Source organism: Rousettus aegyptiacus, unplaced genomic scaffold (genome assembly GCF_014176215.1).
Source record: "Rousettus aegyptiacus isolate mRouAeg1 unplaced genomic scaffold, mRouAeg1.p scaffold_m13_p_14, whole genome shotgun sequence".
NCBI lineage: Eukaryota > Metazoa > Chordata > Mammalia > Chiroptera > Pteropodidae > Rousettus > Rousettus aegyptiacus.
In genome coordinates this window covers 38,212,740-38,239,600 of record NW_023416289.1, presented here as the reverse complement: position 1 = coordinate 38,239,600, position 26,861 = coordinate 38,212,740, and the positions used below count along the sequence as shown (strand labels likewise).

Genomic DNA, 26,861 nt, shown 5'->3' with positions numbered 1-26,861 from the left:
AAATCACTTTTCAGTATAAAATCTGTGTTTTCTGAAGTATATATTCTGGAAAAGGGTCTTTCATCATTTATTAAAAATGCAGAACTTCTCTCCAGTATGCATTCTCTGACATTGAGTAAGACTGTAGTTTCATCTAAAGGGTTTTCCACTTTCTTTAGTTTGAAAGATTCTCTCCAGTATAAATTCTCATGTTTTGATTAAGATGTGAACACGGAATAAAGGCTTTGCTGCATTCATTACATTGGTACTGTTGCTCTCCAGAATGAATTCTTTGATGTCGATCAAGGCTTGAGTATTGGTTAAAAGCTTTGCCACATTCACTACACTTATAAGGCTTCTCTCCAGTATGAATTCTCTGATGTCGAGTAAGGCTTGAGCATTGTGTAAAGGCTTTGCCACATTCTATACATTTGTAAGGCTTCACTCCAGTATGAATTCTCATGTGTTGAGTAAGTTTTGAGCATTGGTTAAATGCTTTGCAACATTCTCTACATTTGTAAGGCTTCTCACCAGTATGAATTCTCTGATGTTGAGTAAGGCTTGAACACTGGGTAAAAGCTTTGCCACATTCTATACATTTGTAAGGCTTTTCTCCAGTATGAATTCTCAAATGTTGAGTAAGTTTTGAGCACTGGTTAAATGCTTTGCCACATTCTCTACATTTGTAAGGCTTCTCTCCAGTATGAATTCTCTGGTGTTCAGTAAGATGTGAACGTCGCTTAAAGGCTTTCCCACAGTCTTTACATTTGTAAGGTTTCTCTCCAGTGTGGAATTTCTTATGTCTATTCAGATTGGATAACGCACGAAAGACATTCCCACACTGATTACATTTGTAAGGTTCCTCCCCAGTATGACTATTCTGATGTTCAGTAAAATTTAAAGGTTGGTTCAAAGATTTGTCACCTTCACTATGTTTGCCAATTTTCTCTACGATATGAATATTCTGATGTATAAGATTTGAGCTTTGATCAAAATCTTTCCCGCATTTATAATGGTTCTCTGGAAGCCGAGTTCTCTGATGTTTATTGGGATTAGACCCTTGGTTAAAGTTTTTCCAAGATTCGTTGCACTGATTACTTCTCTCTCCATTAAATGTACTCTGGTAATCATTGAAGATAGGAAAGCCTTTAGTGAGGGCTCTAGTTTTGTTACACATGTAAAGTTGTTCCCCATGAACTATTCTATGATATCTATTGAACCATGATGGTTGCATAAAGATCCCCTGCCCCATGTTTACGAAAATTACAGACTTTGGAACAAGAAGAGATTAATTCTTGGTGGGAGAATAATGAATTCTTGATTAAGGGCTTCCCAAATGCATCACTTTCAGTATCTCTATCATTTTCAAATTTCTAGATTTTTAGAACATTTAACTGAATGTTTAATTCAATCTCACATTTTAAATAATTCAAATAATTATTCGTAACACAAATTAGGTGACATCTTCGGTTTTTAAACTTCCTTTCAGAGAATGTATATATTTTAAAAATTGGTTTTGGTCTTTCAGTTCAGAAACACATTGCTCTACAAACATAACTAACTTACAGGGGAAGTTTTCCCAAGATGTTTTTTATTCTTGATCTTTTTGGCAAAAAGGATCTTATTTTGGGTAATTGCCCCAGTTTGGCTATATCTATCATAATGTCCTTTCTTCCCTTTGCATGCCCCCTCACATTCTCAGCCTTTCACTAAGTGTAAATTCTCAAAGCCACACCTTCCGTATCTTACCAGCAGCATGTTGTGAAATGAATCTTCTAGGCCTGGCTTCAGCAACAAGCTCTGGATTTCTTGAGAAGACACAGCTGAAAGATACCAAATAAATGATCACACTTCTACACTCAGATAAATATACTTTAAATTCTAATGTAGAAAATTAATACCTATCAGACCACTTTAACAAGATGGCAGAACAGGAAGCACCAAAACTTCACTCCTCCATGGAGGCATGAACTAACCAATAATTACTGACCTAGTTGCCTTTCTGAGTACTCCAGAAGCCAGCAAGGAGATTACAGCACCCCCAGGGAAGCACAAAATGAGGAAGACTAACTAACATCGAAGAGAGAAGAAAAGTTGCTAACATTTACCCATAATATTTGCTCACTTTCCTTGCCATGTCACTGCATGATTTGAGAAAACTGCCAATTTCTGGTTTCTTCTCAGAAGAGAAACAGATGAGTGTACTGTGTGCTTAATGATCTGGGTTTTTGTTTTTGTTTTTTTTTTTTGGTGCAGCTGCTTGAAGGACTTATTTCGGTTTTGCGAGACAGTGCTAAAGGAGTGGCAGTACACTGAGTATGCATTGTTTTGACCACTAAGAAGAAATGTAATTTTTCAAACCCCAAAGAAACTCTAGTACTGAAGAGAGACATCCAGGACAGAAAGATATCATGAACTCTAAAGGAGAAAAAAAATATTTTAGACTGAGAAAATATACACGCACAAAAGCTCCATAAAGAATAAACGTCCCCAAACAGGTTTGGCTTCAGAATTTCTACCCCAGCTCATTTTTATCTGTGTTGTTCTGTAGAGAAGCAAGTCCACCATAGTCCTAACGCCTCATGGCTGTTTCTTATAATCTCAAATCTCAACAAAAGATCATAAAGCATACAGAGAAAAAGAAGAACATGATCCAATAGGAGGAACAAAATTGGCCCTAAATTAATGGAGATCTGTTAAATTATCTGTAAAAGAACTCAAAATAATCACCTTAAAAATGCTTAATAGGGAAAGAGAGAAAACAGACAAATAAATATAAGGAAAACTATGTGTGACCAAAATAAAAAGTCAGAAAGACATTAAGTGTTTTTAAAAACCATAAATTGGGAGCTATGATATCTGAATTTAAAACTCCACCCGAAGCATCAACAACAGACTTGATCAAGCAGTAGAATAAGACAACTTAAACACAGTTCATTTAAAATTACTGATTTAGGGAAGCAAAAAAAATTGTGGAAATGTGAAGAGAGCTTAAGAGACTCATAGGATAAGTGGACCAATATACACATTATGAGAACTCCATAAAAAGAGAAGAGGGAAAAGGGGCAGACAGCTTCTATGAAAAACAACGGTTTAAATTTTCCACATTTGAAGAGACATGCAAATACCAGCTCCTTACTGAATTCTGAGTAGGAAGAATGCAAAAATATCAACAGACACATTATATTCAAACTATCATGAATCAGACAAAAAATAAATCTTGAATGCAGCCACAAAACAAACAAACAAACAAAAGACTTGTCATGTAGAAGAAGATTACTCCTGTAAGATTACCAGTTGATTTCTCAGCAGAAACCTTGTAGGAAGAAGAGCATGGGATAAAATATTCAAAGTGCTGAAAGAATAAAAACTATCAACCAAGAATACCTTATCACGCAAAACTGTCCCCTTTGACTATGGAGAAATGAAGGCTTACCCAGATGAAAAACCCCAAGTATCTTCTCAACATTAGAACTGCCCTAGGAATAACACTAAAGAAAGTTTTTCTAGATGAAATAAAGATTCTCAACAACAATACAAAACCATATGAAAATATAAAATGCTCTGGTAAATGTAAATATATACACAAATATAAAAATCTATAGTAGTGTAATGATAAAGCAAACTCACTTTTGTTTCTCCTATAGAATTTTAAAATCAAAGCACTAAAACAACAGATGTTATATAGAATATACAACATAAAAAGATATAATGTTTTATCAATAACAAAGTGGGTACAGAGGGGGAGATGTTAAGTACTAGAGTTTGGGTGTGCAAGTGACACTATCAGTTTAAAATAGATTGTTATAACTTTTAAAAGTTTTAAGTAACTCCAAGGTAACCACAAAAAATATACCTATAGCAGACACTCATAAAGCAAATAAGAAAGCATGTCACTAACCAAAAATCATCATCATCATCATCATCACCATCATCAAAGAAACACAACGGAAGATGGCAAGAGAGGAAAAGTGGGACGAAAGTGCAATAAAAAGTTCCAGAAAAAATTTTAAAATTATAGAGAGTCCTTCTCTTCTAGTAACCACTTTAAATGAAATTTTCCTAATCAAAAGACGACACTGGTGACATGGATTAAAAAAAAAAACCAACTATATCCTGTGTATAAGAGACTCATTTTAGATTTGAGGACACACATATGATGGAACTAAAATTATGGGAATAGGTGTTCCAAGGAAATGGTAACCAAAAAAAGGGTGGAGATAATAACATCAGACAAATACAATATCGAAAAGTATCCCGACACAAAGATGTACTTATATAATGAAAAATGGGTAAATTCGTTAGGAACCTAAACCAATTGCAAATATGTATATACATATCAGGGCTCCCAAGGAAGTACACATGACAGAACTGAAACAAGAAACAGAAAGCCATATAAGAGTAGGAAAGGTCAATAACCCGATTTTACCTAGATAACAATAAAAACAAGAAGAGCACCAATAATTTACACTAATTAGATAAAATAGACAGATCCAGAATACTTCAATCACACATGATATATTTTCTAGTACAGACCATCTGTTAGTTCAAAATCAAGTCTTAACAAATTTAATAAGATTAAATCATACAGATAGTTTTTGAGACCACAATAAAATAAAACTAAGAATTAACAGCACATAGAAACTTGGAAATTCCTCAAATATCTGGATGGTCAATAACTCTAGAACAGTGGTTCAAAAAGAAATCAAAAGGAAATCAGAATACAACTTGAGACAAACAAAATGAAACACATTATGCCCAAACTAATGGGATTCAGGGAAAATAGCACTAAAAGGGATGTTTATAAAGATAAGTGCTTACATCACATGAACAGCATAACTCTGTACGTCAAGGAATTAGAGAAAAAAGAGCAACCTAAGCCCAAAAGTAGGAAAAGAAATTTTTAAAAATGGAGAAAAAATAAACCAGAGTATGGCAAAAATAGGAAAATATTGGTAAAAGGAACATTGAGGTTTTTTGAAAATATAAACACAACTGACAAACCCTTAGATAATTAAGAATAAAAGAGAGGACAAAAAAAATCAAAGATGGAAGCAAAGATGTTATAAGTGATGCCATAGAAATAAAGAGTCCACTATAAACAATTACATGCCAACAAATTAGAAACCTAAATCAAAATTCAAGAATATCCATAAGGCCACAACCTATTTAGAGTTTAGCATGAATTTAAAAGAAAAAAAAGCAAAAACAAACAAACAAACAAACAAACAAACCCCACAGGTGACCTACTTAATTAGTAAGTAAACCAAAACAGCAATAAAAAAAAAAAAAAAAACCATTCCCAACAAAGTAAAGCCCTGGAACAGATGAAGTCAGTGGCTAATTCTAGCAACATTAAAAGAAAATTAACACTAATTTTCCAAGAACATTTCCAAAGATTAAAGAACAAAGATATTATCAAAATACTTTCTATGAAGCCAGCATTATACAACAGCAAAGCCAAACAAAGACACAACAAAGAAAACTACAAACCAATATCTGTGATTAATACTGATGACAAGTTCTCAATTAAATACTAGCAGACTGAATTTAAAAGCACATTAAAAGAATTATACACCATGAACAGATGTAATCATTCCTGGAATTCGAGTGTGTTTCAACACACAGAAATCAAAAAATGTAAGAGCACCTTAATGAAATGACAGTCAAAACCACATGATTATTCTCAAATGATAGGAAAATAAACTGAAAATATTCAATACAACTTCAAAGATAAAAACAATCAACAAACTAAGAATTAAAGGCAACTAACTGAATATAATAAAATAAAGGTCATATGAAAAGCCCAGAGCTAACATCACAAATAATAGTAGAAAACTTAAATCCTTCCTCTGTTAGCAGGGAAAAGGCAGGGATGCCCACTCTTACCACTCTGATGTGATTTCCTAGCCCAAACAATTAGGCAAGGAAAAAAAATCCAAATTGAAAAGAAAGTGAAATGATCTGTTCCCAGGTAACAGAATCTTAGAATACCCTAAAGAACCCACAATAAAAACAAAGAACGAATGAAACAAACAAAAACCTAATTTCAAAAAATATAACAGGATGCAGGACAGAAAATCAACAAATAAAAATCAGTTGTGGCTCTATATGGCAATAGAGAATAAGCCAAAAAACTATTTAAAAATATAATTACATTAACAATAGCATTAAGGAGAAAAAAATTCTTAGGAGTTAAGAAAGGAGATGAAAACTACAAAATATTGCTGGATGTAATTAGAAAAAAAAAGAAATAAATACACATTCTGTGATCCTTGATTGGAATGCTTATAAAAAGCTGTCAGGTAATCTACAGATGCAAAGCAATCCCTATCAAAATCTGAATGACACTCCTAAATTTAATATGCAGTGTCAAAGAACACCAGATATCCCAAACAATCTGAAGAGAAAATGTGAAGTTAGAGCCATCATGCCTCCAGATTGTAAAACACATTCCAAAGCTACTATTATCAAAAAAGTTTAATACAATTAGACAGACATAGAAAAACGAAGAGTAGAAAGCCCACATACAAGCTCTCATGTATAAGGTCAAATAATCTTCAACAAGGATGCCAATACCACACAATAAGTACATTCTCCTAAACAAACAGTGTTGAGAAAACTGGATATCCACATGTAAAAATTGAAGTTGGACCCTTATCTCACACCACATAAAAATATTAACTCAAAATGAACTGGGAGTTTTACTACAAAACTTAAAATGCACTCTCTTAAAAGGAAACGTAGGGAAAAAGTTTCACAACATTTGATTTGGTAATGATTTCCTGGTTATGACACCAAAATCTCAGGCAACAAAACATACATATAGTCAAATGGGATTATGTCAGTGGGTGAAATAATCAGCGGGGTGAAAAAACAACTTGCGGAATGGGAGAAAACTTTTGCAAAGCATGTATCTGACAAGTACTTAATATCCAGAATATATAAAGAACATTTACAAAACACCATCGAAGGGCAAGTAACAAAATGAAAAATGGGCAAAGGATTAAATAGACATTAACTCAAAGAACATATACAGACAAACATGAAGGATGCTCAAAATCATTACTCATTAACCAAAGAAAATAAAAACCACAATGAGGGAAAATAATTTAACAAAATTCAACACCTATTTATGATAAAAACTCTCAACAAAGATATAAAAGGAACATACCTCAAAATAATAAAGGACAATACGACAAACCTCAGCTAATATATATTCGATTGTAATAAGGATTTTCTCTAACTTCAGGAACACGACAAAAATGTCCAAATCCACTGTTATCACTTCTATTTAACACAGTATTGGCAGTCCTAGCTACAGGATTTAGACAAAATCAATCAAAAAACAGTGCCCAATTTCCAATGTAAAACTGTCACTATCTGCAGATGATGACGCTATATTTAGAAAACCCTCAAGAATCCATCAAAAAACTACTAGAACTAATACAGGTATTCAGCAAAGTTGCACAATACAAAATAAAATACAAATCTGTTGTATTTGTGAACACTCATAATGAACTACAGAAAAGGGAAATTTTGAAAACAATCCCAATTGCAGCTGCATCAAAAAGAATACCCAGGAATAAATTAACCAAGGAGGTGAAAAGCCTTTATTCTACAAATGATTAAGTAATTATCAAAGAAAATAAAGACAACACAAATAAATGAAAGGCTATACCATCCTTGTGAATTGGAAGCATTAATATGATTAAAATATCTATACCACCCAAAGCAATCTACAGATACTGTACAATCTCTATCAAAACACCAATGTCATTTTTCACAAAACTAGAATAAATTATCCTAAAATTTCTATGGACCCAAAAAATCCCCAAAAGAGTTAAAGCACAAAGTTGGAAGTCATGGCTCTGATTTCAAACTATGCTACAAAGCTAGTCATCAAAACAGTATGGTACTGGAACACAAACAGACACATAGATCAATGAAACAGAACAGGGAGCCCAGAAACAAACTCATACTTATATGATCAATTAATCTAAGACAGAGAAGGCAAGACCATATGGTGAGGAAAAGAGTCTCTTCAATAAAGTACTAGGAAAACGTGACAGAAAATGAAGTTGGACAACTTTCCCACACCACATACAAAAATTAACTCAAAATGGATTAAAGAAACCATAAACTCCAAAACATAGGTGGTAAAGTTGTTGACACTGGTCAATATTTTGGGGGATAAGTCTCCTAGGGCAAGGGCAACAAAAACAAAAGTAAACAAATTGGACTACATTGAACTACAAAGCTTCTGAGCAGTGAAGGAAACCATCAACAAAACAAGGCAACCTACTGAATGGAGAAGATATTTGGAAATGATATATCCAATAAAAGGTTAATATGCAAAACATTTTTTAAAAACATATAACTCAGAATCAAAACAAAAATTTTTTTGACTAACATCACTAATCATCAGGAAATGCAAATCAATACCACAATAAGAAGTCACCTCACACCTGTCAGATGGCTATATTCAAAAAGGCAACAAATGGACGTGGTTCCATAGTGAAGCAGTTAGCACATCTGCTTTACACACAGAAGGTCCTGGGTTCACGCCCCAGTGGAGCCATGGTCCATGGTCTACAGCCATGCCACCCTGAACAAGTCTGATGTCTGATCCTGGAAGCTAAGCAGGGTTGGGCCTAGTTAGTACTTGGATGGGAGACCATCTAGGAAGACCAGATGCTGTAGGGGAAAAAAAAAAGGCAACAAATAACAAGTGCTGGTGAGGGTGTAGAGAAATGAGAACCCTCATGAATTGTTGGTAGGACTATAAACTGCTGCAGCCTCTACGAAAAGCAGTATGGACATTCCTCAAAAAATTACAAACTGAATTACCATGTGACCCAGCAATTCTACTTCTGGGCATTTATGCAAAGAATTTGAATACACTAATGTGAACATATATATGCACTCTTATGTTTACTGCAGCTTTATTTACAATAGGCAAGATATAGAAGCATCGTTTAAAGAATATGTAATAAATGTATGTAATGGAACATTATTCATCCAGAAGAAACACATACAGACTTAGAGGGTTTTACGCTAAGTGAAAAAAGTTGGACAAATAACATGCGACTTCAATAATATGTGAATCTAAAAACAAACAAAAAAATAAAAAAAGATAGATACAAAGAATTAACTGATGGTTGCCAGAGAGGAGGAGGGGTGTGGGAAAAGATGAAAAAGGCGAAGCAAATCAAGAAGTAGGGACTTCTAGTTACAAAATGAGTAAGGCACAGATGTAATGTGCAGCATAGGGAATATAGTAAAGGTTATTTTAATACATTTGTAAGGTGACAAATGTTACTAGACTTAGTGTGATGATCACTTTGTAAGATATCTGAATGAGGAATCACTACATAGTATAACTGAAGCTAATATTGCATGTCAACCATACTCTACAAACATAAATAAGTAAGCAATTAATTAGTCCCATTTTGAATGACAAAATTTTGATAAATTTTTCCACTCTTTCATTTATTGTAACAAATATCACTACTTTTATAACACAAAAAATAAAAAAATTGTGAAAAATGGCAACTTTTAAGATGATGTACAAATAGGAATGAATTAAACTATAGTCATTATACTTGACATATTCTCAGAAAATTTATACCCAAACTCGTCTCTCTCGACACAACTCATTATGTTTACTCCAATGAGCACATACATATCTGCAATTACAACTTCAATGTTATTAAATATAAACTTAATTTCATACACTTCAGATTTTTCAAGGCAAATTCTTAACCAAGTTTTTTTGTTTTGTTTAAACCCCAGTATTAAGTTTTGAACTCCCATGCTGCAAATCAGATATATTAAGGAGCAAAAACAAACAAGTCATCCTCATCAAGCTCACAGAAGAGAAGCCACAGACTGGGAAAAAATACTTGCAAAAGACATCCCTGAAAAGGACTTTTATCCAAAATATACAAAGACGTCTTCAAATTCAAGAGTGAAAAAACTAACCAACCTGACTGAAAAATATTTGGGCCAAAGACCTTAAAAGACAACACACCAGAGAAGATAAATATGTGGTAAATCACAAGGATGCTCCACATCATAATGTCACCAGGGAAAAGCATATTAAAAACGACAAGAATAAATAAGTAGCAAATTAAAATAATACTACACACCTGTTATAAAGGTTAGGCCCCCCCCAGAACACAGACAACACCAAATGCTGCTGTGGACGTAGAAAAATGAGAACACTCATTCATTGCTGGTGAAGGAATTGTAAAATACTACAGCCACTTGTGAGTATGTTTGGTAGTTCTTATAAAACGAAACAACTCTTACCATATAATCCAGTAACTGTGCTCATTAGTATTTACCCAGAGTTAAAAACTTTTATCCATACAAAAGCCTGCACATGGACGGCTACAGCAACTTTATTCATAATTTCCAAAACTTGGAAACAATCAAGATGTCTGTCAAGAGGTGAACAAATAAACTGTGGTGCATACAGACAACAGAGTTTTATTCACAGCTATAAAGAAATAAGCTGTAATGCCATGAAAAGACATGGAAGAAACCTAAATACATAGTAAGTACAAGAAGTCAATTTGAAAAGGCTACTTAATATATGATTCTAATTCTATGACAGTCCAGAAAAGGCTAAATGATGTAAACAGGAAAAAGATCAAGTCTGCTGAGGTTTGGGGAGGGAGGAACAAAAAGGTGGCGCATAGACAACATTCAGAGCAGTGAAACTAGTCTGCATGATACTAGAATGGTGGACACATCATCTTACATTTTTCTAAATCCATAGAATGTACAACCCAACAGTGAACCCTAATGTAAACTATCAACTTTAAGTGATGATGGGCAATACAGGTTCATCTGTAGTAACAAATGTACCACTGTGGTGGGCACTGAGAAGAGGAAGGCTATGCATATGGGGGCAGAGGTCAATGGGAATTCTCTGTAATTTTACTCAATTTGGCTGTGAACCTAAAATTGCTCTTAAAAAAGGCATCTTCGGTCTACTTCTCCGAAATATCTGTTCTTAGGTCTATATGAGTCTTTCACTGTTTTTTATGCACATACAAAAAATTAATGTGTGCATTTTCTATAAAAAAAAAATACCCACAATATCACCTCATTCCAATTAGAACGACCACTATCAAACAAAGAAAAAAATGTGGAGAAATTAGACCTGTATGCACGGCTGGAGGAAATGTTAATGGTGCAGTCTGAAAGACAGTAGGAAGATTTCTCAAAAAATTTAAAAACAGAACTATCCTATGATGCAGCCATCCCACTTCTGGGCATATAATATACAAAGGAGAATCTGCAAGAGACATTTGTACACCTATATACATTGTAGCATTATTCAGGAAAGCCTGTAATATGGGGGGGAAACAAACCAGATGTCCACGGAGAGATGACTGGATGAAGAAAATGTAGGCATACACATACAATGAAATATCATTCAGCCTTGAAATAGAAACATCTTTTCACATGATACAACATAGACAAATCTAGAAGACATCTTTTAAGTGAAACAAGTGAGTCAGACTGATGTTATATAATTCCACTTATGTGAGTAATCTAATGTAGTCTACCTCATAAAAATGGAGAATGGTTGTTGCCAGGCCCTTGGGGTAACAGGATATGAGGACGTGGTTGTTTAATGGGTACTGACACAGTTTTGCAAGATGAAAATTTCTAGTGATCAGTTACACAACAATCTGAACATACCTGACCCATGAATGAACTGTACAGATACAAATGGCTAAGATAGTAGATTTGTAGTCATCCTGTTTTTTTACCAAAATTAAAAATTATACCTGAGATAATTATAAAACTTTTCAAAAATTACCTTCTATTCAAAAAAAGTGTTTCTCTTACACAAAGAAATATAAATTCATCAGTAAATAGATGTGATATGAAGACATTTCTATAACTACTTAACTAAATAGGATAAAACAACCATTAGCAATTAACCAAGTAAAGAAATAAAAAAAGTCATGAACAAACTAGGGATAAAATTTTACAGACAAACATACACATAATTTTAATGGCAAGAGACATATAGCTGATTCATACTGGAATTAAAACCCCACATTGTTTTCAAGTGTAGTGAATTGAAACCTGTTATTTAATAATATATAAGTAAATACCAAAAACGGATTAACTAAATTTGTAAAACCCACCATAAAAAAGAAAACATTGCAATGAAATTGCAAAACAAGAATAAAAATTTATACCTAAGAATTTTTAATACAGCATAGATGCATTAAAAAAGAATTCTTCTATATAACTAGAATTTCCAATTATGACTGTGCACCCTGAACGGCAAACATTTTGAATTCCTGGCATGTGCTGTCTGGCAGGAAACTTTCACAGAAAATGCATTAAAATCGTTCATAAATAGCTGATGGAAAATTTTAATAAGCATTTAAATGACACTAAAGAAATTTATTACGGTAATAATATATTTCTGCTGTTTTAACAAAATATGTATAGGATGCAATCCATTCTACATAGGGAAAAAAACCTTCAATTCTAAATGAAGGAACAAGAAAGTTATAAAACATGCAGGAATCACAGATCTATAAAACAAACATGTGAGAGTAAAGTATACCACAATGAAGACATGTTTAGAAAAGTAGATGAAAAACCTAATGATTAATTTTTGTAAAGTTAAATCGGGGAAACAAACCTTTCCCTTGACAGGCTGCCTAATAATTCTATAACTAACTTCTTACCAATGGTATACACTTGAGCACGTGAATCTAAAAGAACTTGTGGATCTAGAAGAACACATTTGATGGAGATCTAATCAGACAGTGAAAACACAGGACACAGTTCCAGGAAACTTTCTAAACAAGTCAGAATTATAATAGTTATTTAGAAATAAAGAAACACCAAAGATTTTACTTCCTGGTGGGTAATATTCTGAGCCCCCCTATGGCATTAACTTATTTAAGAATTCTGTGAAGTAAAAGGGTACATTAAACTGTTTTAGCATTGAGACACGAAGGCATACAGACTTGAAAGACCTAATGTTACTTAATACAAAACAAAAGGACAGTTTGAAGTGAAACAGAAATAGATTTTCTCATTTAAGGGAGGTGCACCGGGCTGTGACATTACTGAGTGTGAACTTGCAGGGTCACATTTGAAGTCTCCACAGGACTGGAAATTATACAGAACACATGACATCTGTCCCCAGTGTTCCTGGAATTTCTAAACCAAATTTCAGGATCACAACCACTTCCTTCACAAACTACTTACATGAGGCAAAACAGAACTTAAAACTGGCTTAACATACCATTCCTCAGCATCGTGCACAGACTTTCCCGGGCCCCAAAAGCAATGAAGAGTAGCCAGACCACGTCGGCCCTCACAGTCCAAGGGCATGACTCTGGCTCTCACTGTGAATGTGACGGGAGACCACTGGGGCAGAAGGAGAGTCATTAGAGGGCGGAAGATCGCAGTCAGTGCCAGAGGGGAGCCATCCCTCTGGCAACATGAGAAGCAAACTTCACCCTCTCAAACTCATTTCCACTGAAGTAGAGTCTCCTTAACCATACATTAAGGTCTGGCTTTCTCAGTGACCTTTGGCCCTCTCACCTGTGTCACCTGTCATTCCCACCTACCTGTGTGGATGGATATCGTCTTTTTTCTCTTCAAATCCCAGGGTTCCTTCATTTGCTCCAAAAAGATGACCGGGTCTAATAAACAGGTCTCTGGCTTAGAGACAGTAAGACCTGTTTATTAGAAAAAGGAACATGAATTTTGAAGGAGATTCTCTAATTTCCAATCCAGTACGGTGCTCAAGTGAGAAGAGAGGATATTGTAGAATGTTAAAATATTCTAGAAAATTATTTCCCAAAATACCGTTTTCTGACTGCACCTTTACTATATTTGACATTTACAATTTTCAGATCCTGAGTTCCATTTCCATGAACATCATGAAACCTTTCTGTTCTACATAGGTAAGGCCCCAATCTGTTCCTTGAGAGCAGGAACCTGAATCTCTATCACAAAGTAGAAGCTCCCGAGAGGCACTGTCCTAATGAAGGAAACAAAACCCTGTGGGTGGAGTAGGAATTCTGGAGGGAAGCCATCCTCACCCAGGGAGAGCAGGTTCCTGTAGTTCTCTGACATCACGTCCCTGTACAAGGCCCTCTGAGCAGTGTCCAGGCATTCCCACTCCTCCAGAGAGAATTCTATGGCCACGTCCCTGAATATCAACAGTCCCTGAAATAAAAGACATTTACCAAATGGCCTTGGGCAGAGTTCATAATGTGACCCATTGTGAAAATAGAATCGGTTTTGACCGGGGAGAGTAATTCTGATTAACTAATAAGATCATTTTTTTATAATAATGGTAATATTCTCTAATGTATTTTCTAACTCAGAAAATAGGATGACATATGATCCATAAAACCACTATAAAGACTTCACTTTTCTGAAGATACATTTTAAAAATGAAGGCACCAACACAGGCATATCTGCTTCTGAGTGCTGTATTTGTATCACGCAGGATAAAGGGTGTATATTTTTCAGGTGGAAAAGTCATGGTGAGAACGCTATAGTACTTCTCAAATTTTTACATGTACATTAAAAAATTGGGAGATTGTGTAAAAATGCAGATTGTGACTCAGTTCTGAGGTCAGACTTGAATTTCCCCATTTTTAACAAGCTTATGTTTAACTAGTAACATCAATCTTTCTGGTCCACGTGCTACACTTTGAATACCACAGAGGAAGAAAACAAAGGAAATATTTTATACAAGACTTTGAACTGAAACAGTTTTATGAAATTTATAAGTCTCGTAGAATAGAAAGCATAGCAAACACAGCCCTAAAAAATTTACTATATATTGTTCTAACAGTTTTTTATATATTAATTCATAATCCACATAAGTAATCTGGGAACAATGACATTCTTTGTCTTTTTTGGTGAAATATCCAGTAAATGGTAGAGCCTGGGCGTTACTCTGAACTTTATCTAGAATTTAACAACAACACAAAACACAGATCAATATGCACAGATGACCCTCATGAATGTTTATAGCTCGTAACTGAGAATAGAAACGAGAAGGTAAGAAGATTAAGAAAAACTAAAATGTTAACATTTTATGCACAAAGATAGACAAAATATGGGAAGTATATACACATTAAGTGACAGAGATGAAAAATCAAGATTATTTTCAATTGCGTTAATCTTATAAATCTCTGTGGATGATACTCTTTGTATTTTATGAACACGCAAAGGTGATGAACACACAATGACATAAAATATAAGTTAGAGCTATTCTGTCTTAATTTCTTTGAAAATTTTTATCATTTGTGCTGAGCTATATTTTAAATACTTAACATTTGAATATACATTAATAAGATGATTCCTGTAAGCTTTTTCGAAAATACAAAGTGATAAAGAAGTGTATGTTTGTGACATGACTGTAGAATATAATGAAAATTGGCAGGTCCAAGATCTGACTGATTACAGCCTTCGCTTGCAAAAAGCCAGTATCTCCAGTAAACAAAAGGGAGAGCCTTCATTTTGCAAAGCAACCTACAAGCAAACTAGGAAGAGAGTTAGTTCCCAGATGAAATGGGATGTTTTATACCTTTCTCTCAATAAATCCCTCCAAGACCTGTATTAAAACATAAGAAAAAGTATTAACTTTAATGGGCAGAAACCTGGAAGAATGCACCTAAACCAAGTAAAAATCAGGTGTATGGAAGTGAGGTCAGGTGATTGAAGCACAGAGAATAACACCTCACTACTGCTAATATGTTTTATGTAAATTTCAACCCATATATACCTCCCATATTCTGTAAATCAAATAAATGCACTTAGTCTTTCTTGCCAATGTAGTGAACAAGTTACTCATTTGTCACAATTTGCTGAACGATTCTAACCACTCAAGCCATCCTGGTTAAATGAGCATTTTCTTAATTCTGTTCTACAAAGCTATCCTTGCATCCACTTGATTCTAAAATGGACATATCCCTTCTTCACAGATACGGGAAGATATGACCACATCCCAAGAGTAATCTGTCACAATGTTTTCAATAGTTGGTAATTAATTCGCAGTGAGAATTCTTGAAGCCCAGTAGGAAGCCTGGATGAATACAATGGAGACTAGGCTCTGGGACAAAGGAGAGAAGTACTCTAAAGAGCTGACCTGGACAATCATCAAAAAAAAAAGCAGTTGAAAAAAACCCAACAAAGCAAGAAAATCACAAGTAGAGAATTAAAGGTTTGCAGATTCTACATCAATGGATTTTAGGAGGAAAAGTAGATGCAGCCTCTGACCAAGGACAGAACATTTACCTGTGAAGCAGCCATTGTGTCCTTGTCCTTCAGCTCTGGGCTGTTTTCTCAAGGGATGTCGTGTTGAGGAATCACATCTGCATCTTGAGAATCTGCCTTCACTGATGTCAGCACAGCCCCTTCATCTGCTTCCACCACACTCTCAGGCAGAAGGACCTGGAAATGCTGAAAAGGCCAGCCTCTCTAGTCCTTTGTCACAGGAGAGAAGCAGGAACAACAAGCTCCTACATGAAGACCAAACTGTGAGGTTTTTCTTTCCTGTCTCCACATGCTCGCCACCGTCACTGCCCCTTCGCCCCCCACGTGTACAAATTCTGCTACAGCAATGAGAATGTGGGCTATTCTCCCGCCCCTCGCAACCCCAAAAGAGAACCAGCTACTCAACCCACCCCCCAACACACACACAGTCTGCTCTCAACTCTCATACCCCGTCCTCCAGCTCCGCTCCATCCCCACTAGCCTCAGAATCACCTGGAGCACTTGTTTAAAAAAATGATGCTCCACCCAGACCAGCAGAGAGCAACTCGGTCTGAATGGAGGTGACATTATTTCTTACAACTCCTCAGGCAATCCTAACAGGAAACCAGAAGGGAATTATTTAGCTACACCTCTCTTCTGAAGCTTTAAAGTGCATACAGATCCCCTGGGGGTCAGGATTCCACTCAGTTACCATTCAGCAAGTCTACAGTGGGGCCCATGAAATGGCATCTTTAACTAACTCCTAGTGGTGCTGATGTTGCTCCCCCATACTGTATTCAGTAGCACCAGGCTAAGATGCCAGACCTAGCACACTTCAGACCTCTGAGCAGTGTGAAGGTCTGGGAAAGGCACTTCTAGAAGAACAGCAGACTCCCTGGGCAGATTCTGAGGAGTCTGACTTGTTCTGGAATGCACGTGGCCATCTCTGCCTAGTGCGCAGGTGCAAGGGTCAGGCAGGAATCATCTGGTGGTGTCAGAGTTGTGTGAGGGACCTGCCCTCAGAATTCTTCCTAAAACTATCTAGAGTCCTCAGGTCCTTGTGCCCCCTCCCGTCCCACAGGCCATGTGGAATAACAATACGCGGTGTGACCCTTGTCCACAAGTGAGTGGAGCCTCCATCCTGAAGAGACTAGCAGTCTGAAGGTGTTTACATCACAGCCTAGTTTCAAATGAACCAAAGTAGCAATGGAGTACAGATTAGCAATTTGTGCTGGGACCATACAGAAAAATGATAACATCTATGCATGTTTGATGACACACGATGGAAGTAATGATAAATGTTCAGGAACAAAGCACATTATAACTAAATTCACAGATCGGAATTTTCTTCATTGTTATCCTGAGTGTCCATGTGAGTGTAAGTTTACAGGTGTTTTATGAATTGTAGTGACACAAACTGTCTTCTGCCCCTGCTTTAGGCACTAGTATTTTCTCACATCTTTAAAGTGCATTGATTAAGGTACATTTTTTTATAATGCCTATTTACTTCTTAAATATTCTTTGAGATGTTAGAAACTTTTAACATGTTATCTCAAGTGTATAATACTCCACATACCACTGTAGTTTAAATTTTTTTTGAATTTTTTAAGAGTTTTCAATTGACAGCAAAATTATAAGTAAAAATTTTTCCAAAGCCAATCCAAAATAAAATGAGGCAGAATCTTTTATAACACAATTTTTACATATCCTAATTAACTAAAGGGACAGTGGGGGAGGGTGTATTCCTGAAGCCCAGAAGCCAGGGCCATCATCTGGGCAAAGACACAGCACTGATTTAGGTGGCAAAGTAGAAGAGGGACAAACTCCCTGGCACCTCTAGCCTCTCCAGTATCTGTGAGGACCTACCTGTGCCTGTACGTGCCCAAAGGAGAGTAGGCTAGGCAGTGTCCCTGTGTCCACTGCAGAGCAGGTGACAGGCACACAATGGGTCAGAGAAATTACACGCAAATGAGGGGCAGAGATTCTGAGACAGAAAAACCACTGCCAGTTTTCCCAGCCAGGTGGGCAACTTGGACAGGGTGGATAACCAACCAATAAGAACTCTCTCCAGTACTGTCCATGTCTGTCCTGTTAAATCTGGGACTAAGTTACTTCCCACCACTCTGAAGTCAGGGTCTGCTTCATGTGGCCTCTTGCCCTAGAGATTTCTCAGGAAAGGTAAGAAACCACAGCTAAATTTCACCAATATGCCCGAGGTTCTGTTTCTTTCTCTACCATAAAATGATAAATGAGAGCTCCCCAAAGGGTTGAACCACAAGGGTTGTAAAAGTGAAAAATTATCCAGTAAGCTAGTCACAAGGACAAGACAGGGAAGGATATCTTCAGGCACCAGGTCCCAAGAAAAACAACATCGCCGCCAGGGTGCAGATAACACAACTGTCTACCAGGCCCTGTTTGCTATAAGAGTTAGGAGTCCCCCAGAAACAACATATCTGCGTACTAGATGCTAGCAGCCAACTTCTGCTTTTGTAATCTGCTTGCTTGCTTGATTAAAGCCCACCAGGATGTAGTTTCAGGCTTTATAAGCTGTCCCCTCTGAAAGCTTGGGGCTGATTCTCTGACCCTGCGTGGTGGAGAGAGTCAGTTGCCAGCCAGCTAATAAAGGCTCATAATTAATCTCAATTGGCTCCATGGTTCTTGGATTTGAACATGCCACAACAGGGTTACAATGACTAGTCACAGTGAAAGGAAGTACACTTTTAAAAAATGTTTCCTTCAGAAATGAAATCACTATCCTGAGAGACACCTGCACCCCCATGTTCAGTGCAGCATTATTCACACAATAGCCAAGACATGGATATGACCTAAATGTTGGAATACTATTCAGCCATAAAAAGATAACCTGCTGTCTACAACAACATGGATGGACACTAGGTCATTATGCTAAGTTAAATCAGTCAGACAGAGAAAGACACATACTGTTTGATATCACGTATGTGGAATCTAAAAACACCATATCAGAAACAGATGTAATATGAGTTTCCTGACAGGTCCGGGGGGTGACTGAGTACTGGTGGTCTAAGGTACAAACTTCTAGTTAAAAGATAGAAAAGTTCAAGGGATGTAATGTACAGCATGACAACTGCAGTTATTAACACTGTACTTTATTTATTCCCCCCTTAGCCTTGGTTTCGTTTTCCCTGGCTTCAGATACATGCCCTCAAACCAAGATCTGAAAATGTTAAATGTAGATTTTCATAAATAAACACTTCAAAAGATATTTTGAGAGACTACATTCACAAAAATCTGATTACAGTATATTGTTATAATTGTTCTACTTTATTGTTAGTTACTGATTAATCTCTTATTGTGATGATTAATAAGTTAAACTTAATCACAAGTATGTACTTATAGAAAAAATGATAGTATATATAGGCTTTGGTGTGATCTGCAGTTTTGTTCATCCACTGGGGTTCTGGAACATATCTCCTGCTGATAAATGGGACTACTTATGGTATGGTAAATTTGAAGTTTCTAAGAAAGTAGACCTTAAAAGGTCTCATCAGCAGGAAAAAAATCCTAACTACATAAGGTGATAGATGTTAACTAACCTTATAATGGGAATCATTTCACAATATATACAGATATCAAATCGTTAAACTTATTCAATATTATATGTGAATTATGTATGTTACTAAGACTCGGGAAAATAATTTTAAACCTCATTAAATTTAAAAATAAACAATCACTTCCTTCAGATCATTTCATTGAAAATAAAGCCAAAGAGAAATTTTTAAAAATCAAGTGTATTTTCATTCTCTACAGATATGAGAACCAATAACCAAGATGTGCCCTTTACTCAGTGGCTCTTCCCGACAAGAGAAAAGACTCTCTGGGATATGGAACACCTGAATTTTATTGAAGAACAACTCACAACCATATTTATGTACAAATATAGCTGCCAAATAGTAAATTTTGATCAAAATGTAACCAACAATGGTTTTACTGTAAACATATTTTCCCAGTAATGCATGAATGCCTTGATTTCTTTAAATCCTTTAAAATGGAAATTTTTTACATTTACGAAATTAAGTAACATGCATTTCTAAGTACCTTTAAAACAACAAAATTTGTCAAGCTTTTTCTAGTCTTATATTATCCAATCCCTCCTTTGGGTAGGGCAAGAGTACAACAGATGAACCTACACTAACACATAATAATTTTACTGGAATGTGACCCTGTGAAAATTCAACCTTTTCAGTTTATTAAGGATTTCTTTGTGGCCAAGTTTATAATTAGTTTTGTAACTGAACATGGTCTTAGAAAAAGAACAGATTATTTTTTTTTTGAAGGATCACAGTTTAATCTGTATATATTCTATCATTCTTATGGTATTATACAGTCTTTCTGTTCCTGTAATAATTGTCTACTAGATCTGTCAAGTTCTGAGAGGAATAAACTTTCTAAGCATAATACCCTCTAAGATACATCCACTTTGTCACAAATGGCGTAATATTCCATTGTGTGTATATGCCTAGGTTCCTTCTATATCTTGGCCATTGTAAATGATGCTGCATATATCTTTTCAAATTAATGTTCTCATTTTCTTTGGATAAATACCCAGAAATGGAATTGCTGGGTGATATGGTATATTTATTTTTAGTTTTTTGACGAATCTCCATACTGTGAAATAAGTCAGGTGAAGAAAGGCAAATTTCTTATGGTTTCACTGATAGTAGAATCTAAAAAAACAATACAAATAAACAAAACGGAAATAGACTCAAAGAAACAGACCAAAGGGATGGTTACCAAAAGGGAGAGATTGGGAGGATGGGTTAAAGGGGAAGGGGAATATAGTCAATAATACTGTGATAAGTTTGCACAGTAACAGATGGTTACTAGAGTTGGAGCAATGATCACATCGTAAGGCATAAAAATGTCAAATCACTATACTGTATACCTGAAATTAACCAATATATTGTATACCAATTACACTTAAAATTTTTTAAATTAAAAATATATATCAGATTATGAAAACAAAAAACTATTTTTCTCAATTTCTCCCTGCATTTCCAATTGTTTTGTCATTTATATTTAGCTTCGTCTGTCATTTGTATCTACATTTATGATTATACATTGACTCGACCAAGTTTTATTAACCATCTCCTTGGTGTCTAACACTGGAGACAAAGGACAAAACAAGACCAAGTCTGTGCATATGTGGAGTGGACATGCTAAGCAAGAGACAGACAGTAACCATGCAAACAAGCAAATAAACAGAAAAACATCTGAGTACAACAAGCCCTATGTGGTCTAATTAAAATAATAAAGGAATGTAGTCTGAGCTGGTAAACTGGAAGGTCACTGAAAGTTAGGAACAAGGGAACAGCCAGCATAAAGGCCCCAAGGCAGAAACCGGCCTATGAATTTAAGGAACAGTGAGGATTTCCCTGTGCCTGGAGCCTAGCCAAGGAGTGGCTGAGTGGGATATGAGGGTACAGAGGGAGCAAATGGGGCCAGATGGTATGAGGCCTTGTGGTCCATCATAGCTTCATACATTGCTTTTTATTGTTTTATTGTCTGTCCATCAATACAAATATTTAATTTACTTATATTAATCTATCATATTATTATTTAATGAGCTCAAGTAGTAGGTTCTGGCAACAAATTAAACAAGGGTCATGTCACCCACATGGAGCTCACAGACTACTGGAGAAAGATACCTATTTGTCCAATTATGAAATAAAATACAACCTTCCTATGTGCCAGACACTGTTTCAAACTCTCTGTATAGTCACTTATTTAATTTTTGTGACAACCTTATGAGGTAGGTATGATTGTTGCCATTTTACAGATGAGGAGACTGAGGCTCAGAGGCCAGCTGCCCAACCAAGGTCACTCAGACAGCACCAGCCAGGCCTTTCTTTCCTTCCCTGTCCTGAACCTTCTCCCTAGTCATCTCCTTTCTTTTTCCCCCAGACTCCTCCACGCTGATGCCCACAAGGAGTCCCAGGGCCTTGGGGATGACAGCTCCTGACAGCCCCTCAGACCCTGCTGCTGTTCCTCCTGGTGCTGACAAAGAAGTGGAGATGCCCTTCCCTGGGGAGGTGAGGCAGCAGGGTGGGAAGGGCTGAGGACTGTGGACAGAGGCCCCAGCCACCTGACTGTGGCTGACACTGTGGGGGGCCTCAGGTGGTCCCCACCTCCAGTCCCCAACATGTGTTGTTCCTGTGGCTTGTTGGGCACTGACTTGTTTTGGTGAGTCCTTCACTAAACTGAGGACCCTGGACTTTGTTGAGGGGAGGGTGACATGGGGAGCCGTGGAAGAGTTGTGAACAGGGTAGGGGTGGGTCAGCTCTGGACGAAAGGAGACCCCTCTGGAGCCATGAGGGGGACAGACTGGAAGAGAGAGGAGACTGGAAGCCAAAGATGCTGGGTGTGGTCCCAGGGAGAGAGGACAGGCACTAAGCCAGGCTGGGACCGCAGGGATGGAGAGGAGGGGACTGGTAGTTAGGGGTCAGGGATCAGGAGGGACAGGACTAGAGACAGACAGGCTTGAGGAGTTAGAGGGTAGCACAGATGACTCTGGGTCTGGCCTTTTGACTGGGTGGACAGTGGGGAACCTGGGAAAGGAAGTTGTTTAGGGAAGCACAGTGAGCTCAGTGGGGGGCCTGTGGGTCTGAGGGGCACCAGGGGAGATATTTTTAACACAAGCGTCTAAAAGTCAGGAGAGAGTGGTCTCCTAGAGCATGTGGAAGAGACCCCTTTGCAAAGCCCTCCTGGTGTGAAGAAGCTCAGGGTGTTCCAGTAACTTCTGTGGGTGGGGTTTGAAAAAATGTCAGGCATGAGTTGGAACTTTCTGCCCAGGGCAGCAGCAAGCCAAGGGAGGCCTGTGATGGAGAAAAGTACCTGGAACAGGTGGGTGAGGCAGGAAGAAGAAGGGCAGCCCCAGGGGGTTCCTGACAGGCGCAGGGAGATCTAACAAACACTTTGCAGTCATCTCTTGCACATATAAGTGCCTCAGTGACACAGGCCTTGTGCTGGGGCTTTCTCCAAATTCACTTACTTAATTGAAAAGCTGGTGCCACCATTATCCCCGTTTCACATAGGTTGGACCAAGCAAGGAAAGAGCAGTAAACAATTTGCCAAAATTCACACAGCTCGTGAGTAACAGAACAAAGATTTGACTCTGGGCCTTCTGGTTCCAGTATCTGTCTTTCACTCTTCTGCCTCAGTTTCTTTATCTATCCAAAAGATTCTACTAATAGTCCTTTTACCAGAGAGCTGTCTGTCGCCAGGTCAAGTGAAGAGACATGTGGGGGCACAAAATGACTTACCCCAAGATATGCCTCTAAGGTATGTGGAATGTTCTGAGCTAAAGCCATGGACCCTTTAGAGCAGGGGTCTCCAAACCCTGGGCCACAGACCAGTACTGGTCTATGGCCTGTTAGGAACTGGGTCACACAGCAAGAGGCGAGTGAGTAAAGCTTCATCCGTATTTGCAGCTGTTCCCCAGCGCCAGCATCACCACCTCAGCTCTGTCTCAGATCATTGGACCATAGATTCTCATAGGAGCACCATCCCTGGTGCCAAAAATGTTGGGGACCGCTGCTTTAGAGCAACTGAAGCACCTATCTCATCCTTAGCCAGAATGTCTTACATCCACTTTCGCTTTGTCTCTGAAGCTCTCATGTATGTTGAGTCTCTGACTCTCTCATGTGTGCAGGATTCCCACAGTTTTAAATTTGGTTATTTTCTCTTGCTAATCTGTCTCATGTCTACATGATTATTAGACTAGCCAAAAAACCCTTAAAGGTAGAAGAAAGTTTCTTCCTCCCCCACATAAACGAGGATTTCCTAACTCTTTTCCAACAAATCACAACAAAGTATTTTTAAAAACATAAAGAGATGAACAAATTTTGGTGCTGAAAACTTTAAAAAAGGGTTTGCTATGTAAATATGCTGATCAAAACTTCATGAATAGATGGGCTTTGTTAAAACAAAATTTCAAGTAGATTCAGTCCATGCTTCAACATTTTGAGAATGGACAAGGGGGACTTGGGAACACCTACTTTGTAGGTGTTCACAAATCACATAAAAGGAAGAACAAAGCTGCTAAATATTAGACTAGCTCACTAAACTAGGTCCTCACTTAAGATCACAGACATCCTTAACCTAGTACACACTGAAATAGCTTAGTAAATACCAATGGATTTTTCAACATATGATAAAGAGTAAAAAGACTGCAAAGCTTAAAATCTAAACTAGACACAATATATTGAAAAAGGAAAATAATTAGGAATTTTTTTAATGTAGTAACTTGTTGGGTAGAAGTGTTTTTAAAAAAATTATGACTACCACATATTTAGAAAAGAATGAGCTGGTTATGAGATGTCCCCAAAATTTATTTCAGAAGTTAATGATTATTTATGAAAAAACAAATTCAATAAGACTACTATTTATCCCGTTATGCTTTTTAAAAAATGAATTAAATATGAGGTAGAAAGAAAAAAAGAAAATGCTTAAAAGAAAAAAGATAAAATGCTTTTAATATTCCTTGAAAAAGCATCATGTAGTAACAGACTAAGTCACTTCTTGTCCCAGTTCACCTCCCTCATGCCATCCCAGGCTAGGAGAAGAGACCCATGATTAAGTCTGTCCCCTCTGGCCAAGTAAGGGTTGTAAACGGAAGCTATTTGCTGATACAAATAATTATAAAAGGCACAAGCCTTATAAAATGGAGTTTTGTAATTCTCATTCTCCTATGTATAATTAAAACAACTTAGAAAATTTTAAATTAAATAGATTTTAAAGCCACAAGTCAATATATCACAACTTAATCATCCACATTCATCAACTCACCAGTCATCAGATCTGGGTTCCCCTTCTTCTTCAGCTACTATGCATTTCTATCAATCTGTTTATGTCTCTCTCTTCTGTTTCTCTCCATTGTTTTCTTTCACTGTTTTCTCCACTTTCTCGAACCCTTTTTTCTATTCCTTTCCCTACACACCTATTCCGTGAAACTCTTGAAACCTGTTTCACCTTCAGTTGCTCCTTCTCCCTAATCTTTCTGCATCTCTCCTCCCCCCAATCCCTGTGTCCAGTCTGTTCCACGTTTATATTCTGCCTGTCCTTTCACAGACCTTCCGCTCCGACTCACTGACACTCCCAGTTGGCTAAGCTGTGTCACGTCTCCCTCTGAGGTCATCTCTACCCCCATTTTGTTTCAGCACTCGGCTCCTCCAACTTTTTCCCCTAACCACGCTCTCCGACTGTAGTGCCTTGCCCTGTGTGGCCCCCACTCCTGCTAACCAAGGCCCCCTCTCCCAGGCCCCTCTCTACCTTTTCTCTATATTTCTTTCTCTTCTTGCTACTTTCCCGACTCTTTCACCCTACCTCTTTAAAAGTCCCCCCTCCATACCCCACATCCTCAGTTTTGCCATCTCTTTGTGGACCACCTCATTGACCATTTCTCCCTCGCACTTGTCTGCTTCTCTGTCACCTGTGATCGCCCTCACACCTTCGTTCTGCCGCTCTCCTGGCCTCTCCTTCGTAGTTACTGCTTCCACAAAGCCCCTCCCGGCGTGGAGGAGGTGACGTGTTCTTGTGACACCCCATTTTCTTCCCTCCTAAATCCCACCCCACTGAAAGTCCTTACTGGGCATCGGGCCTCTTATTAAATGGGGGGGGGGTACCTTGGGGGCGAGGGGCGTCTTCAGAATACCAGGCCAGGGAGGACTCAGGACCTCTAGGGGCCGAAGCTAGGGGTAGAGCTGCAAAGGATTTGAATCCATCTCCCAAAACAAAATCGCGAGGGTTGAGAAGGCTGGCCAGCGAAGGGTTTAAAGCAGGAAAACAACGCAGCAAGCTGTTTCTAGTGGACCGAAGGTGGAAAGACCACAGGCAAGGAAGCTTCAGAAAGTTTAACAGGAAACGAACGTGGACCCTCCACCCGGCGGCGAAGCGCTCAGGTCTCCAGACATCTCAGCGGGACGCTAGGACTTACCTCTGTAGGAGCCTCGGCTACGCCCAGGCTTCAGTGTGTAGGACTGCGGACACTTAGGTTCAAACCAAAGAAACCGAAACTACCGAAGCCTCTACGACCTTCAACCTGCTCTAGCCGCTTCCGGGTCTGCCGACAGGAAAAGGAGGGGTTAGGGGCAGAGCGCTTCCGGACCCCACTCTGTGTGGGGTAGTGGGCGGGGCTTAGCGGCCAGGCCCGGGCGGAGACCCGGCGAGGCTGTTGCAGAGTCAGAGCCAGGGTGGGCCTGAACTCCCCTCCGCCTCCGCCTCCGCCTCCCTCTCAAGGCGCCCACTACCTTCTGATTTGGGCTCACGTTGGGCTTTAGTATCCTTGTGGAGCAGGGCTGCTTCCTGCCTATTTTAAATTGATGTTTTCAACAGTTGAAAGTAAAAGCTTAGAGTTCTGTGGGCCACTTAAATTGAACGCTAAGATGTCTACGTTTTAACAGGTTAAAAACGGTCATAGTCAAAAGTGCATTTGTATATTAATTATATTTGAGGTTTTTTCTAATATGTGTAACTGTGACATTTTCTTATCTGCGAAGAATGAATCAGATTTTTCCCACCTCAGTTGTAAATGTTGATTTTGACACTGCAAAGGATTCTTTCAAGCAGTGAAACTAGGG

At 37.7% G+C, this 26,861-nt stretch overlaps 1 protein-coding gene across 1 annotated transcript; it reads right to left on the bottom strand.

The window, feature by feature from the left end:
- Positions 1-73: 73 nt before the first annotated feature.
- On the bottom strand, positions 74-26,339 carry LOC107498786 (zinc finger protein 519). The gene is given in 7 exon segments (XM_016122298.2): positions 74-274; positions 276-1,099; positions 1,729-1,802; positions 13,602-13,712; positions 14,079-14,205; positions 16,291-16,455; positions 26,219-26,339. Coding segments are annotated over 6 exon segments (1,239 nt in total). The 5' UTR covers positions 16,306-16,455; positions 26,219-26,339; the 3' UTR covers positions 74-186.
- Positions 26,340-26,861: the final 522 nt, after the last annotated feature.